This window comes from Hyperolius riggenbachi, chromosome 2 (assembly GCF_040937935.1).
Source record: "Hyperolius riggenbachi isolate aHypRig1 chromosome 2, aHypRig1.pri, whole genome shotgun sequence".
Lineage (NCBI taxonomy): Eukaryota > Metazoa > Chordata > Amphibia > Anura > Hyperoliidae > Hyperolius > Hyperolius riggenbachi.
The window spans coordinates 297,482,853-297,501,018 of record NC_090647.1 but is presented as its reverse complement, the minus strand read 5'-3'; the positions used below and the strand labels follow the sequence as shown (position 1 = coordinate 297,501,018).

General features: G+C 41.4%; 1 protein-coding gene across 2 annotated transcripts in view; it reads right to left on the bottom strand.

Moving 5' to 3' along the window:
- Positions 1 to 328: 328 nt before the first annotated feature.
- RRAGC (Ras related GTP binding C) overlaps positions 329 to 18,166 on the bottom strand; it is a 53,856-nt gene continuing 36,018 nt past the window's right edge. Inside the window, exons 6-10 of one of the 2 annotated variants that reach the window (XR_011026267.1) lie at positions 18,050 to 18,166; positions 11,453 to 11,601; positions 9,968 to 10,119; positions 6,584 to 6,687; positions 329 to 522 (exon numbers count right to left, since the gene is read on the bottom strand). Coding sequence is in view for 1 of the 2 variants with exons in the window: in XM_068269015.1 (XP_068125116.1) it covers positions 9,968 to 10,119; positions 11,453 to 11,601; positions 18,050 to 18,166 (418 nt within the window). In the remaining variant the exon portion in view is untranslated. The remainder of the gene's footprint in view (positions 523 to 6,583; positions 6,688 to 9,967; positions 10,120 to 11,452; positions 11,602 to 18,049) is intronic. The other variant, XM_068269015.1, reaches the window with a different exon arrangement.

Below are 18,166 nucleotides of genomic sequence, written 5' to 3'. Positions count from 1 at the left end.
GCACTCAGATAATGGTACATGTAGCGTGTTTGCTCTCATAGGGAATCATTGCACAAGCGCTTTTGGGGCGATTTCTAAAATGAACCGCGCGTTAAAAAAAAATAAATGTAAACGCTCAGTGTGAACGAGCCCTAACACTGCCGGGTGGCCTACTGAGTGCATCATTAGTGGCTGCAGCTCTCGAGCAATTTGAGTCCAATGAGAAAAAAAATCGCTATACAAATATTTTTATCTAATCATTGCCTTCCATGTCTCATCCACAGAACTAATAAATGGAATATAGGATTTAAGAAACAAATCTATTAAAAGTAAACAGGGAGACAATGACTAAACTTAAACTTTATTTAAAAACATCAGTTACAGAACACTTGAAAAGCATAAAACAAAAACAAAACAAAAAAAAAAAATAGAGAAAGACATTTTTGTATAATTGTGTCCCTTTAAGTAAGCCAAGTCACAGCTAGAGGGCACCGCTGTAAAATCAAAAATGAATCTGTGACCTGTGTAATGGTCATGGATGGTCTGTAATAGAGGAAATACATGCCATTAGTGAGCAGCAGACACAGCCATGATAAAATGGGTTTATTGGTAACGATCAGTAAACAAATTAATAAAAGTTAATATAAAGGCATGTCCTTCCCTACAGATATTCACTCTGGTCCATAGCAAATCCTCCCAGAGGTCACACTAGGCTGCCATACAAAGTAAGAGAGGTTCATACACAGACAGGTTACACTGGCACGTTATTAAGCAATTATCCAGCACTAAAGGGCCTTTGGTACAGCAGAAGGTGCATCATTGAGAAATAATTATCTTGCATATGCATACCACTGGACAGTAGAGCGTGTAAGATAGGATTAATTAGCCTAAATATCACATGTTCCAATGCAAGCCTCAAAATAGCTATAGTATTTGAGCAAGGATGAAGACCAAAGATGATTTCACCCAAAACTGAAAATCCAGTGTTGGCAGAAGTCAAGGACTACAGCAAGTTTTGCCTTTAAGCACTGCCTCAGTTAACCCAGTAATATTTTTTTTTTATTATATTACAGGGAGTGCAGAATTATTAGGCAAATGAGTATTTTGACCACATCATCCTCTTTATGCATGTTGTCTTACTCCAAGCTGTATAGGCTCGAAAGCCTACTACCAATTAAGCATATTAGGTGATGTGCATCTCTGTAATGAGAAGGGGTGTGGTCTAATGACATCAACACCCTATATCAGGTGTGCATAATTATTAGGCAACTTCCTTTCCTTTGGCAAAATGGGTCAAAAGAAGGACTTGACAGGCTCAGAAAAGTCAAAAATAGTGAGATATCATGCAGAGGGATGCAGCCCTCTTAAAATTGCAAAGCTTCTGAAGCGTGATCATCGAACAATCAAGAGTTTCATTCAAAATAGTCAACAGGGTCGCAAGAGGGGTGTGGAAAAACCAAGGCGCAAAATAACTGCCCATGAACTGAGAAAAGTCAAGCGTGCAGCTGCCAAGATGCCACTTGCCACCAGTTTTGCCATATTTCAGAGCTGCAACATCACTGGAGTGCCCAAAAGCACAAGGTGTGCAATACTCAGAGACATGGCCAAGGTAAGAAAGGCTGAAAGACGACCACCACTGAACAAGACACACAAGCTGAAACGTCAAGACTGGGCCAAGAAATATCTCAAGATTGATTTTTCTAAGGTTTTATGGACTGATGAAATGAGAGTGAGTCTTGATGGGCCAGATGGATGGGCCCGTGGCTGGATTGGTAAAGGGCAGAGCTCCAGTCCGACTCAGACGCCAGCAAGGTGGAGGTGGAGTACTGGTTTGGGCTGGTATCATCAAAGATGAGCTTGAGGGGCCTTTTCGGGTTGAGGATGGAGTAAAGCTCAACTCCCAGTCCTACTGCCAGTTTCTGGAAGACACCTTCTTCAAGCAGTGGTACAGGAAGAAGTCTGCATCCTTCAAGAAAAACATGATTTTCATGCAGGACAATGCTCCATCACACGCGTCCAAGTACTCGACAGCGTGGCTGGCAAGAAAGGGTATAAAAGAAGAAAAACTAATGACAAGGCCTCCTTGTTCACCTGATCTGAACCCCATTGAGAAATGTGGGCCATCATAAAATGTGAGATTTACAAGGAGGGAAAACAGTACACCTCTCTGAACAGTGTCTGGGAGGCTGTGGTTGCTGCTGCACGCAATGTTGATGGTGAACAGATCAAAACACTGACAGAATCCATGGATGGCAGGCTTTTGAGTGTCCTTGCAAAGAAAGGTGGGTATATTGGTCACTGATTTGTTTTGTTTTTGAATGTCAGAAATGTATATTTGTGAATGTTGAGATGTTATATTGGTTTCACTGGTAAAAAAATAACTGAAATGGGTATATATTTGTTTTTTGTTAAGTTGCCTAATAATTATGCACAGTAATAGTCACCTGCACACACAGATATCCCCCTAAAATAGCTAAAACTAAAAAACTAAAAACTACTTTCAAAAATATTCAGCTTGGATATTAATGAGTTTTTTTTGGGTTCATTGAGAACATGGTTGTTCAATAATAAAATTATTCCTCAAAACTACAACTTGCCTAATAATTCTGCACTCCCTGTATGAGGTATGTCTGAAGTTTTTTTTTTTTTTTTTTAAACCTGGGCTTTATATCTAAAATGAAATAAAATCTTGCTTCCATGGAGACATTTAAAGCTAAACTCCTGCAAAAAAACAAAACAAACAATTATTGAAGCTCCACTAAACTAAAAATTGAACAAGGCAAATGCTGAAAGCAACTACGGTATGTTGATTAGTATAAATTATACGTTCTACTTCTGGGACTGAACATTTCAAATGGAAAATATGTTGTGTAGTTGTGGACCTATCCATACAGTCTTATAGTGGACCTGAAGTCTTGCAGAGGACAGAAGGAAACCATAGAGAAATGCACCCTGTGTGTGTTTAGAGAATTTAGCCCGTCTAATTCCCCCTCATCTGTAACTAATCACAAGTGTAATTTGATCTCTTAGCTGTATCAGCTAGCTGCCTCAACATAGCAGCTGGTTTGTAAACACAGGATGTGAATAATAGGTCTGTTTCCATGAAAGCAGGAAATAGACAAACTGCAGATTTATTGCAGGTTTTGTATCAGCTGTAACATAGAAATGTTTTTTAAATGTTATAATGCTGTTGCATATCTTTTAGAGCAGAGTGGACATTCTGAGTTCAGGTTCGCTTGGAGACATCTTCCTGATATTCCCTGAAATTGCAGTGAGAAATTTGCTTGCGGACTCCAGAGAGAAGAAACAAGCTTTAGGGCCCATTCACACTAGAGCGTTTTGCCGGCAATTTCGGAAAACCGCTCAAGCGCTATCGCATTTTAAAGCGCTAGTGGAATAATACCCTATGTGCCCGTTCTCACTTGGGCGATTTGCTTTAATCGCCAGCAATTAACGCAAATCGCCAAACGCAAACATGTAGCCTGCACCATTTTCAGGCGATTTCCCGCCGATCGCGTTTCAGTGCTATAGAAGCTCTAAACACAATCGCGGAAAAATCGATGCAGTGTCGTGATTTTTCAGCGTTAAATCACGGAAAAACACTCCCACATGCAGCCGGCGTTTTGCTCTTTTAAGTGTGAATGGGCCCTTACGTCCCACTTACATTTGGCCCATGGACCAGGTATTGTGTCCAGCACTTTGCTTGTTTATATTCGCTGTTTATATTCACTTATCCTGATTGTTATCAGAATTAGTCTTGCTCAATTTTATGTTTAGCTGAGCTTTAACAAACAGTATTAAAAGGATATTGCCATAAACTTAGACCACAGCAAAAGTGTTTTGAGTACAGACTGCTTAGATACCATCACCTTGCTGCAGCAGTAATTTGCAGCACAAAGCAGCAGGCACTGTTAAGCATTTTTAACACCTGCAGCAATACAGCAAAAAACTGAAACTCCCTATTCATCAGTTTCTGTAAGGAACACTGTGGGGGGGAAACTGAAATAATGTCCATCCTTAATTCTTGCAATATAAGTAGATTAAATGGAATTTTGTTTAAAAAAAATAAATAAAAGTAAAAGTCAATGTCCGATAGGTAATAAAGAGGGATATGCCAAATTGAGATAGAAGCGTACAATGGCTCCTACATCTACTGATTTAATGCTCCCAAATGGTTCCCATCATAGTCATTTGTGCATGTTGCCCTGTGTGCATGGGCAAAATATCAATCAATATTTACTGACACATGCAAGTCCACAACAACTAATAGATTTTGGAGTTGGTTTACTGAAGAAATTACTTACAATCTGAAAGTTTGTTTGGATGGTCCCCCTCCATAGCAAACCAGCTGACAAAAAAAAAAAAAAAAACCCCTCTCTGTACACCCTCAGTCCCGTACTGTCTCCCGATGGATCAAATCCCAATCCCAGACAGACAACAGTCCTCGTACATGTGTACGAGGCCTTACTGCATAAAGAGGCCACAGCGATGGCTTATTAGTAGGCGGTCTCACTGCGCAGACTGATCAACATACTCTGGTTTACATTTGCTGGTGTTCAGGGGACAAAAAGGTCAGTTTTTCGACTGTCCTGTCTTGGTGGGCTATATACAGCTACTTGAATTACAGAGCCTACGGGCCAAATTGGTGAATCTTGGGCAGGTAAGGCATGTCCTAGATCACCCAATTGTACCTGTGTATTTAGCTATTTAACTGGAATACAACTTTAAAACAAAATTTTCTTGTTGCAAAACTATTCAATCATGCCCCCTAAAAATCATCAAGTTTCATGGTCCTGCAGACCCTTCAATCTTTATTTATAAAACGCAAGATCGTTAAGCAGTGACAAGCTGCACATATGCAGCAATATTTTCATTCATGGCATCTGAGGCTCCAGACTGCATTCATGTGCAACATATATAATCATTACAACAGCATTTTGCATGACTTTGGCAGATGCCTTTTTCTTGCTGCTATGTCATCCTGTGAGGAATTGGCTACTGTGGCAGGACTCATTCTGTCCAGCTTCAGAAATTGACTGAGCAGGCAAAAATTGTTAGGCAAAGTAAAGACTACTTAAAGTCCTCCTAAACTCAGAAAATACACAGGGGGTGTCAACTAGTTTATCATTAGTTTGCAAGGCTTTCCACTCCCCAAATACATTTTCCTTAGGTAGTGGGGTCTCCAGCTTCCCTTCCCAGCCAAGGACTTCAGAACTGGAATCATGGTGCTGTTAGATCCGGGCAAAGCTAGCCTAGACTGCACTTTCATGCACCAGAGAACAGCATCAAATGTCTTACTCCAAAAGTCTTCAACAAGCATCTGGTGAGAAGGCGACTACATACCCCATTACCAACATGAAAATGTATCAGAAGTTTGTGCATTGCAGACGTGCTGAACTAGTCTTAATGTATGGGTTTATATCTAGTCTTTGAAAGGCTAGATATTTCACTTCTAGCGATATGTAACCGAAGGGGGCAAACCGCATGTGCAAGCTCTGCTTTAGGTAAAAACAAGAAAATATTTTTCAAAAATACTATATTTTTTTCAAAATTACCTTCCAATTAAGTTTAAAAAAAAAAAAGTGCACAGTAAGGAAAGTGACCCAGTATTTATTTAGCACTTTATATACTTAAAAATATGAAATACATGTAACATAATTTTATACCTCTAAATACACCTTAAATTAATTCACGAAGGAAAATGGTTAAAACTGCTACATAAAATTTTTGACTGCACAAAAAAAAAAAAAAAAAGTGCACCTATCACCAAAAACTTGAAACTAAAAATGTTGAATAGCTGCTTACCAAAAAATAAGACAGACTTATGAGTTTTGTTTAACTAAGTTATTATGTGTGTTTATTAGGTCTACTAAGGAGGTGGTTAATGTGCTTTGCTGTTCCTCAAAAGACAATTAGGTTTGTGGAATAAGCCACATGCAGCTATCTCAGCTCGGCCAAAGAGCAGGGGAGGGGCATGTGTAATAAAGGGTGTATTCTTCTATATTTATACTATGCTGTGGTTAGTTTTAAATAGTAATAAGTTATGTGTCAGACATTAATATGCTTGTATTGACTGGGATAAAAACAAAAAACAGACCCGACACGGGGAGTCTGCACTTGTGCTCTGTTCACAGTGAAACAATACAGGACATTTTAGCTCTGAAAACCTACAGCTGGAGTGGCAAAATCAATGAACTGCCCTGTGCGCCATTGAGAGAAAAGAGCATTGCACTTCTGGAATATGCAATTATGTGTAAGTAGCAGTGACCAGTGCAATGCTTTCAGTGTAACCAAGTAATCAGCACATGGCTACTATGCAGACAAGTGTCTCTTTCCTCCTTTTCTGTTGCTCACAAAACCATTGAAGCGGCGTGTGCGTATATCAATGAAAAAGCACAAACGTGACCTTGCAGCAGGCCAATAGAAGGACTAGTAAAAGTGAGCAAGAGATTACTGTAGGGTCTGCTGCACTACACCCACTAGTGTCTGTACAGAAAGGCCTGTGAAAGATCAGTTCTGTGTGTGTAGGCAAAAATATTTGTGTCATACCTCCTGCCTGATAGCCAGAGATTACGTGAACTTTTTTTTTTTTTTTTTTTATTACCTAGCTTGTAGCAAGAGACATCAGGAGCAGCATTTGTCTTACTAGCGACAAAAGAGAAATACCTTTCCACTCGATAATCTAGGAAAATGAAGTCACTAGACCTGCTGAGATAGACAAGAACCGAATAACCAACAATGAATTTTCAGTGTTAGGGGGAATTAAATGTTAATAAAGAAGGTAGTGTCAGTGTAGATGCATGAATTACATAGCGAAACAAAACAAGATGCATGTACAGTTATGCATCAAAAGAAGCATTCACAAATCATAATATCCATGACAAAGTTTTAACATTTTCAATCCAAAAACGTACAGATTAAACAGGCACAGTCAGGCAGCTACCCCAGATGGGGTAGTTTACAATGCAGGAGCGCTCAGGGATCAGCTGATGTGGAATCTACAACAGTGCTTCTAAAGCCACTCCACTTGGAACACGAAGTAGCCATGTCATCCAGATGTCCTCATAAAAATCACAGGAGAAATACAATAGTGTGATTCTTTTACAAATGTGCTCCCAGCTGAAGTCTGGAAAACATGACCTATTAAAGTGTACTGTCAAGGCAGTAACATGGAACCTGCCACTGCCGATTCATATTTTACAGAAGAATTCCAGAGAAAATTCTGTGATTCGTGTAAAAGCAGCAGAATATACTTTGTCAATGCTAAAAAAAAACGAATTGTTCAATATCAGATATTGTCTCATCTGTCAGCAGGTTTACTGATAAGGACTGAGGCTGCGCCCCCCACCCCCCCAGCTGAGCAGAATGAGGGACGGGGAGAAAGCGCAGCAAATTAAACATCATAAGTGTGCTGTTTTAGAGGGGAGACGGGGTCAGGGGTACTTTAAAGAGGAGCTGTCAGCCATACTATCTCAGGGGAAAAAAAACAAATATATAGGTAAATAAATACTTGCTCTACTTACATAACATATGTATTGCACTGTCCACGCTATGATTCCTGTGAATTTTATAAAGGAAAAATAGAGAATCCTATTCTAGACAGTTTCCATATTTACTGTGGCTATTTTGAAGCCAGTCATGATGTAATATCCGCCCTTAGTCTCCTCTGCCTGATTTGCCCACCCTTCACTATAGAAAGTGCATTGTTTCAGCCAGAGAAATTTTGGCCAATCAGAGAGGAACAGAGGTGTGGGAGGGGAAACAGGAGGGAAAGAGGCTTCAGCCAATCAGGCTGCATTAGTCAAGTCTGAGGGGAAGTAGAGAAGCAAAAAAAAAAAAAAACCAGCATGCCCTGCAACTTCTCTTTTGTGTACCAAATTTTCTGTGTACCAAATAAGAGTCATGTAAACTGGGGAATGATAATTTATCAACAAGAAAAGTAATAGTGATTTTAACTTTTGGATTGCCTGATTAGCATCCTTATTACTTGTTTACTAGATAAAAAAAAAGAATTGATTTTTGATTTTATGCCCGACAGTTACTCTTTAAGAATAAAAAGTGAAGAGAGGGATTCCTGTACAATTAACTGCCCTGCCAACAAATGAGGGGCGGTCAGGTCTTGAAAAGTGTAATTTCTGAGCATTATTAGACACAAAAGTATACTTCGGCTTTTTCTCTGCTGCTCTTATACAAATGATTAAAGGCCTGTAAGAAAATAAAAAGGTCACTATATTAGTACTTAAAAATATACCAGAAGACAAATATAAAGGATTCCATGGTTTCCTTTGTTGAACAAGGCTGTTGTACAGATCATCTGCCATTTACGCTTTTCCCAATCAGTGACGCAGAACAAGGAAGCAGAAATTCAGTGTTCTGCATCCGCTTGGGCTTTAGTTGCAGGACACTAGGGGCAGATGTGTGACTCTGCTGAAGCAAATAGGTCACTGTGATGGCCAGAGATTTGGCATTCTTGAAAAGGAATAAAGAGATCAGTCCTCATATTCCACTCACATAAGATTTCCTTTAAGTGGCACTCAGGTGCCATCATCCATATCCCCAATTTACAGCTTAGTGACTCGCTAACCAAATGCAAGAATTCAGTTATTGAGGTGCCAAGATTGTGAACTGTATGTCTGCCCCAAATCAGTGATCCACAACAAAATGAACAAAGGATGATAGCCCTACTACTCGGACCTATAATAAAGACTGCAATGGCAGCTTGCCATGTTTCTGCTCAAACTGAATCTCTAATGGTTTTCAAGAACCATTTTTAAATCAACTTCTAAAGTCTATGGAGCGCATTTATAAAACTAATAGCACCGGCTGCGCCTAGTGTTTTTTTTATTTGATTTCTTCAATATCAATTGTATTAAAAAAAAAAAAATAGCAAAATATTTTTTCTGGCAAGTAAAAACAGACACAGCCATGTTTTAAGCATACACCACTTTTGTCATTTGTGCCCACAATATTCTTTTTCTTATGAAACAAAATCATTTCTTCACTGTGTAGTCTATAGATCAGTGCAGTTAGCAGCTCACACACAAATTCTCTTGCACCATAGCTCACTTTTAATTAGAACTTAACAGTTAGGCCAATGGGAAACTTTGAGGTTTTCCTAGCCAGAGTAAAACGTTCTCCAAAAAGCTGTAAAACGCTAAATACCATTCAACACCAATATGGCACAATTCTGCTTAAAGTTCAGTTTATTCCACATCACAACTCGAAAACCAATTGAAAAAATCTAATATACCTTCTCAATAAGGTAGGCACCGGCCAACAAAAGGCATTTGGAATCAAGCAACTCCAAGAGAAGCAGAATTTTTTATGTACGTGAGCCAAAGTAAGGGTAATACAGTGAAAAAACTACTTATGGATATCCCAGCTGACACCATCAGAAGTCCGAGGAAGAGAAAAGCCGAGCTTCCCAAGTTGCCTGAGCACGTTCACAAGTCCTGCTGCAAGCATGTATAGTGATTACGGGGTAATGCACTTCCTGCACAAGGAGTCACTTGATGAATGCCAGCTTCAAACGGAAAGAGTGAGAACTTGCATTACTCTGGAATGATTCAAGGTCTTAATGAGGCTGTAATCTGCAGAGCTTAACAAACCCAGCTGGGTATAGATGATGCATTTCCCATATACATCTAGGGCATTTTAAAGGGCCAAGAATGTGCAAAGCTGAAACAATTTACTAAAGAAAACCTGGCCAAATCCAGCACAGATTTTCTCATCAATATGTGTTTTGAGATTTGAGTGTTCCAAACCAGAGAGATGGACTTCAAAAGCCACACAGATGAGCCACTGAAAGAATGAATCATGCGAGTAGGACCTCCGGGGATGATGCACAGAACATGAAGGAATGGCACAAAGTTTCTTCCAGCTGTAGTACCCTGTAATTCTTGCCTTGGCCTTCTCTCATGCGATGCACTCTGTGTGGCGGGCAGTGTACTTGGGCTACTGGTTGTAGAAGAGTCTGCAAGGTTTTTACCTAGACTGTGTTTGCAGGAGTCCCATTGTGAGTAACCGAATTGAGGTTGGGGCTATTGGATTGATGGCTGAAGGTCCTGTGTGTCACAGCTCCTACTTCAAATACCTCATGGATGGCTTTTCGAAAGCAGTGAAAGTTGTAGTCTATTAAACCTACAGCAACAGTAAAAAAATAAATGAACATGAATAATCTGCAGTAAAACATTTAATGGTCATGTTAATTCTATATTGTATTTTTTGGCATGTAGATAATAGATACACTTAACAGGAAACACAAGGATCATTAAAATACTGTTCTAATCTGTTTGTCCCAATCAAGCCTCAAGAGACACCTCAGGTCTTGTTCTCCACCTCTGTCCAAGCAAAGCCATAGCTCAATGGAAGGAGGAGATCCGCAGGGCATACAGGAGGTCAGGGGCCTTGGCTATATTTAAGGTCAGGCAAAATATAAAGTGACTGTTCTAAATTTGATACAGTCTGCTAAAGGTAAGATTATAGCCAATGCCAACAATTCTCAACCTGACTTCGCAGGAATTGCTGACACTTATGTGGGACAAAATAGTCCCACTTCCCATATTGCCACAGCACACTATAGTTTTTGATGTCATAATGACTATGTAACGATCACCACAGACCAGTTCCTCGAAACTATCGCTGAGTGGATGGCAAGGCTACATATTGTGCATGCATACACTTAGCGGACACTAGCAATCTCAAAACTGTTTTGTTTATAGCAAAAGTGATTAACCAAAGAGAAGAAAAAAACTACTTTCCCCTCACTCAATGTCATCTCTGCTATGTTCTACAAACTAAAATGTAACTTATGTACAATGCATCATTACTCACTGGCTACAACTGCAAAATGTATCTGTGTCATAGAGGCTGCCATTGCATTCTATAAAATCTATGTAGTCACTTTTCTGACCCTTACCAGTTATGTAATTTTGTCAGTTTGCAAGATAAATGTAAAGCAGTTAAGAGTTATTAAGGGGGAGGAGTGTGTCTATGTCAAAAGATTTTAATTGCAAATTAACCCTTGTGTTCACTTAAAATATGGATAAGGGAAACATTACAAATATGGGTGGATAGTGTACTGGTTAAGGGCTCAGAGTGACACAGGAGACCAGGTTTCCAGTTCCTGTTGCCCAAGAGACCTTGGGCAGGACTCCCCAACACTGCTACTACCTACAGAGCACATCCTAGTGGCTGCAGCTTTGGCGCTTTAAATCCACAAAGAGAAAAGCACAATATACTGTAAAATGTTCTGTCTTGTCTAATGGTTTTTCTTTTTTAAATATTAACATTTTTATAAAAAGTTTGTCTAATGTTTCTAAACAATTGGCTAAAAGTTAAAAAGCAGTAAGTACAACTTTTCTGTTTTCATGCCAAACTGCTCCTCCGGTTTAAATGTAAATGCATTTCCCTCCTTTTAGATTATGTTTGTCACTGGAAGAGTTGAACCAGTTTCACCAATCAATCTTCTTACCTTTTCTTTCAAAACTTTCTTCTCTAAGAATGCAAACAAGGGACAGGAACTTTGTCACTTCTTTTAAATAAAGCACAGTTGTATTATTTAGCTTGATAATTGCCATGGACTCCTTGTCATATGCAGTCCCATTACATTCAGCATGCAAGCTGTGTAAACAAAAACATGGTGAGTGAGCAGCAGAAAGTTAAGAGACATTAAAAAGGTCCTCCACATAAAAATATTTTATTAGGGCCTAAGAATATTTACATTTTTCGGTTTGGATTTAAGCAGCGTGCATCAGCATGTGATATATGTATGTACACTGACAAAGAGCACTGTGTTATTATATTTATAAAGCGCCAACATAGTACGCAGCACCGTACATTAGTTAATGTTACTGACAGTATTTAGGGGCGACATAAAGCAATAAGACAATACAGGACTACATGCAAACCAGATCACGCAGCACAGTAGGAGTACAAATTAATGCTTAGTCAGTCACTGGATGGGAGCATGGAGATTAGGCAAGTCGAGTTCACTCAGATCCATAGGATGGGTATACAGTAATGGAGGTGCATGAACAGGTAGGAGATAAAAGGAGGACGACCATGCCCGAAGGCTTACAATCTAGAGGGAGAGGTAGGAACACGAAAGGTAGGGGACCAGGGTTCAGCTGCGGGTTTAGAGCACTAGTGGGGGGGGGGGGGTAGGCCAGAGTAAAAAGGTGAGTTTTGAGGGCCTTCTTGAAGATGTTGAAAGAGGGAGAATCCCTACTGGGAAAAGTATGGTCATACTTGAGCGCTGTGCGGGACAGTGTTCCCAAAATACACTTCTGCATGCATTTTTGTCCACAATGCAGTGCTGTCCATTCAGTTTTGCTAAATGAGGGCATGGCTGCAACAGAGAGCAACACAGGTGGAGTGCATTTCTATAAAATGCAAGGCCTCCTGCCTTGCAAAATAAAGCCAAAGTATACTCTGGCCCTTCGCTATAGTAACAATACTGACTGCATTCACATCCTGTTATGAAGGGACCACTTTGTCAATACAGCTAACCACTTCCCTACTTAGGGGTTTTCCCCCTTCTGGACCAGAGCAATGTTCACCTGTCAGTGCTCCTGCCATTCATTTGGCCATTATAGTTTTAACCACTTGAGGACCACAGTGTTAAACCCCCCTAAAGACCAGGCCTTCTTTTGTAAAATTGTCCACTGCAGCTTTAAGGCCAAGCTGAAGGGCCGCACAACACAGCACACAAGTGATTCCCCCCTCCCCCCCCCCCCCACTTTTCTCCCCACCAACAGAGCTCACTGTTGGTGGGGTCAGATTACCCCAGAATGTATGTTTATTTATTATTGTTTTAGGTTTGTTTATCAAAATTTCCTGTTTTTTTTCGTATTGACATATTCCTCCCTCCCTCCCCCCCGCCAGCCAATTCCCATGATCAGCTGTCACAGGCTTCAGCCTATGACAGTCGATCACCTCTGTGCCTCTGATGGGGACAGCCGTATCACACGGCTGTCCCCAGTACAGTGCTGCTGCAGATCACATCGCTGTACGGCTAATTAGACAGTGGGATCGCCGCTCGGAGACTGGAAGGTGGAGCTCCGCTCACCAAGCAGGAGATGTGTGCGCAGCCTGCGAGCGATCACCTGCAAAACAGAGCCCCAGGACTTTACGCCGTTAGGTGGACCTGGGGCTGCCGCCGCGGCCATGCCCGTCAGCGTGATACAGTTGGCTAGTAGTTAAAATAAAACGTTATACTGCGGATAAAAAAAAACGTACACATTTTATTTGCCCATTTGTCCCAGTTATTACAATGTTTAAAATGTGTCCCTAGTACAATGTATGGCACCAATATTTATTTGGAAACAAAGGTGCATATTTTTCAGTTTTGCGTCCATCGCTAATTAAAAGCCCTGATTTTCAAAAAATAACAGTAATATACCCTCGGACATAGTTTAGCTTCTGAGGGCCTCGTTCACACTAGAGGCGTTCTTTTTTAAGCGCTGGCGATTTTTCAAAATCGCACTGAAAGTGCTTACACCATTATTCTATGAGACAGTTCACATCTGAGCGGTTTGTTTCCAATCCGCTTCAAAAAGCGGTGCAGGAGCCATTTTTGAGGCAATTTTGCCTCAACGGAAGGTATAGGAAAAACACAAACTCTCGCAAAATCGCTTTGTGCAGCGACTGCGTTCCCTTTGTTAAGAATAAATACATTGTATTTATTGTTTTCCGGATCAAAGAGTTCACTTCCTGACTGACATCAGGAAGTGAAAGAAGCAATCGCTCGGCAAACCCGCTTAGAAAATCGGTTCACAAACAAACAAAAAAAAAACAGCGTGCAAGTAACCACAAAAAAAACTGAAAAAAAAAAAAAAAAGCCAAAACACGGACGGAACGCAATGTGAAGGCCTAACACACAGTTTCTCAAACCTGATCTCATGACTCCCCAACGGTGCATGTTTTGCAGGCAACTCACCTATGCACAGGTGGGGTAATTATAGTGTTTCAGCTACATGGCATCCACCTAGCTGAGACCCTAATTACCCCTACAGTGCATAGGTGAGGTTGCCTGCAAAACATGCACTATTGGGGAGTCACAAGGACAGGTTTGAGAAACAGTGCCCTAAGATAACCATTTATGTATTTTTAATTGTCATTTTTATATGCAAATTTTTTGGGGGTAACTATGGGAGAGTCAGGGAGGTAAGCGGTTGATTTTAATGATATATAATGATATATATTTTGCAATGTTATTTTCTATTAAATAAAGTGTATGTAGGTGTAATTTTACTATTTGGCCATAAGATGTCCTCATGCATTTTATACTAATGGCACGCGAACAGGTAGTAATGTGTGCAACTGTAATTTCAGTTTGTGACATTGACTGCAGGCATTTCATTGATGCCTGCAATCATTGACAGGGACACTTAGATTGGATCTGTGATCCCATTCACTGATTTCCGGGCTAACCGGCGGCAGCGAGAACACGCACGGGCGTGAACGTGGCAGCGAGCGGGAGCACGCACAGCGGCAATTACCATATATCTACACCCCTATGCGGAAAATGAAGTAATGTGGGGTGTGCATATACTGCTCCGGGAGGAAAAAGTGGTTAATAGCCATCTAAAAATCAAAACATGGCCGCCCATAACTTGGGATTAAAGCTGACCTACCTTTCTAACTAAAATGGATACCCTCCCATTTCATGTAAAATGTTGATTAGTTTAACGCTGAACTGTTCTCATATGGCTAAAGCCACAATCAGTTAATGTGTAGCAAAGATCACAGCACATGCTAAAACATGCTAGAAGACAATAGGCCTAGGTGGCAATTAAGGCACATCTGAAATGAGAGGCATATGGAGGCCAAGATATTTATTTTAAGCCAATGCAAATTGCCTAGCTGTCCTGCTGCTCTTCTGCCCCTAATACTTTTAGGGCGCGATTCCACTAGAGCGGCATGCGCCTGCGAGACGGCTCTCCCAGGCCTGCGGGGAAAGCAGACGAATCCCATCAGCCGTGCCATGCACAGCTATGGGATCCGCAGCCTCCCGCGCCGATTCGGATGGAAAAGCCGGTATCATTGCAGCCTATGGCAGAGTTTCCACCCCACTATTCGCCTGCGGGGAAACTCTGCGGATTCGCGGCGGTTTCCGCTCAAGTGGAAACACGCCCTCACCCCCAGATCCTGATAAAGCATGCAGATCAGATGTTTCTGACTGGATTAGCTGCATGCTTGCTTCAGGTGTGTGATTTAGACAAACTGCAGCCAAAGAGTTCAGCAGGAGTTCCAGGCAACGGCTATGGTTTACTAAGAAATAAATATGGCAGCCACCATATGCCTCTCACTTAAGGTGTACTTTAAAGGTGTGCAGCAGTGTGCCAGAAGCCCCTTGTACATGTTCCCCTCATGTGGAGCGAAATCGCATGCGGTTGTATGCGGTTGTATGCGAATTTTACCGCGAATCCGCATACGATGTCGCATGGATGATGCTGTGTGCGAATTTAACCATGTCAGTGCCTGTGTGCTTTTTCATTGATTTCATGCGAAATCGTATGCGAATTCGCATGAAAATTTGCATGAAAATTCGCATACAAAACCTCCATGCGAATTCCCTATTAAATACATTGTATGCGAATCGCATGCGGTGTTTGCCGTGTCCGAATTCGGATGCCTCTGCTGTGCAGATTTTTCCTGCACAAGAAAACGTTCCGTTTTCCTGACAAGTGGACACAGGCTCATTAACTTTTATTGGTTATGCGAATTTGCATGCGGGGGAACGCATGCGAATTCGCGTTAGTGGAAACGCACCCTCAGAGACACAGGATCAGCAGAAGAGTCAGGCAACTGGTATTATTTTAAAAAGAAAAATCATATCCTTCTCAGTTTAGGTTCCCTTTAAATATATATGTGATGTACCTGCATAATTGGCAGGTTGTTTCTTTGTATTTTTTTTTTTAGTTTCCTAAAGTTCCTGGTACCTACTTTCTCAAGATATACAAAAATATATAGTGTTGCCATATAGGTGTAGAAAGTTATGATATGATTATTCCTTCATTTATCTTACCTCTTTTTTTACAGCAGAATATGATGGCCCTTCTCATGTGACAACAATGGGAGTTAACAGACCACTATCCCAAAAAATGTAAAATAAGTGTGTACACCTAGCTATAAGAAGTACCGTATATACTCGCATATAAGCCGACCCGCATATAAGCCGACCCCCCAACCTTTCCCCGAAAAAAACAGGGAAAATGATTGACCCCCATATAAGCCGGGGGTAGGAAATGCTGGATTGGCGCAGCCCCCCAGTGTCCCAGTATAGCTAGTAGTGCCCAGTATAGCTAGTATAGTGCCCAGTATAGCTAGTAAAGTGCCCAGTATAGCCAGTATAGTGCCCAGTATAGCGCCCAGTATGGGTAGGTAGTGCCTCAGTTTAGCTAGTATAGTGCCCAGTTTAGCCAGTATAGTGCCCAGTTTAGCCAGTATAGTGCCCAGTTTAGCCAGTATAGTGCCCAGTTTAGCTAGTATAGTGCCCAGTTTAGCCAGTATAGTGCCCAGCATAGGTAGGTAGCGCTCCACCCCCCCCCCCCCACCCCCCCCCCCACCCCCCGCGGCCATTACCTGCTTAGGCAGCGGCCGCTTCCTAATCCGCGTTCCTCTTCTGAACTTTCTCACAGTGTATCACAGCAGCGCGCCCGGCGCTGCTGCTGTGACGATGCAGAGTGCAGGAAAGAGCGCGGCTCCCTGCTGTGATACACTCTGAAAAGTTTCAGAAGGGGAACGCGGATTAGGAAGCGGCCGCTGCCTAAGCAGGTAATAGCAGCGGCGGCCGCGAGGGGAGAGCGGGGCGTGGACCACCCACCACCCGACCACCAGGGAAGACTCGCATACAAGCCGACCCCCCAACTTTTGACCCCCTTTTTGGGGGTCAAAAATTCGGCTTGTATGCGAGTATATACGGTACATTTCTCCCAGGTTAAAATGCACTATAAATTACTTTTTCCCTACGTCATGGTCACAGCAAGCAATATCTGACAGGATTTGGACTCCTCCACCTTCTCATGGAGGATTCGCAGCATCTCCTTTATTCTTCACACGATGTCAGACAGCCTCCATATATTAGTTTTCACACAATTTTTTCATCCATTCATTAAGTGTTCCAGAGATGAAGAAAGCTCTGAGAATTTCATAGGAGGGAACGGACGGACTAGTACAAAACCAGTCAGATTTTTACTATCTACTGTAAGTTACATAGGAAAATAAAAATTTAGTGCATGTTATGCTGGAACAAACATACATTTCATACATAGTGTTCTCCCCAGGCTCTTTTAGCCAGGTGTTCCACCTTGCTAATTTTGTGAGCACCAGGCTTTCACCTACTCGTCTCCTCTTCCAATACTGTAAGAGTTGTGCCGTCCCTGCATTCCCCCATCGCACCCCACCTGGCTACTTTTTCATGCCACCTGGCAGGAAAAAAATTCTGGGGAGAACACTGAATGCACATTTCTTTCACGATAGTGGTCCTTTAATTATGGTGGTTGTACTTTGTTGTCACTTGATAGTCATCAGAACTACAAAGTGATGGGCAGCACAGTGGCATAGCGGTTAGCACTCTCGGCTTGCACCTTGGTTTGAATACCGGCCAGGGTACTATCTGCAAGGAGTTTGCATAGGTTTCCTCCCACATGCCACAAACCTACAGATAAGTTAATTAGAGTCCCCCTAAAATTAGCCCTAGACTATGATGGACATATGACTATAGCAGGGATTAGATTGTGAATCCCTCTGAGGGACAGTTAGTGCCAAGACTCTATATACTCTAAAAAATGCTGAGGATGATGTCAGTGCTATATATACTTAATTATAATAAGCCATTGCAATTTAGCATCGTCAGCGGGATATTGACAGGGAATCATGGGAATTGTAGTCCTTTTCCTAACAGGCAGGTGGTGCTGAAGGCAGCATCCCTCCTAAAGCAACGATTGTGCAGTGTGGCTAAAATAGTGATGTCAGCAAGACATTTAATACTAGGTTAAAGGTTGTTTTGGTTTTTTTGCAAGTAAATTCAAATCAGAGGGGGGACAAGAATGTGCAACATAATTACCTGTATATACAAGAGACATCTATTACAACATCTATCATATCACAGCACAGCTCGTACGACTGCATGTCTACAGGAGAACTATCTGTGGCAATGTAAATTTTGCTCACTACATCAAAC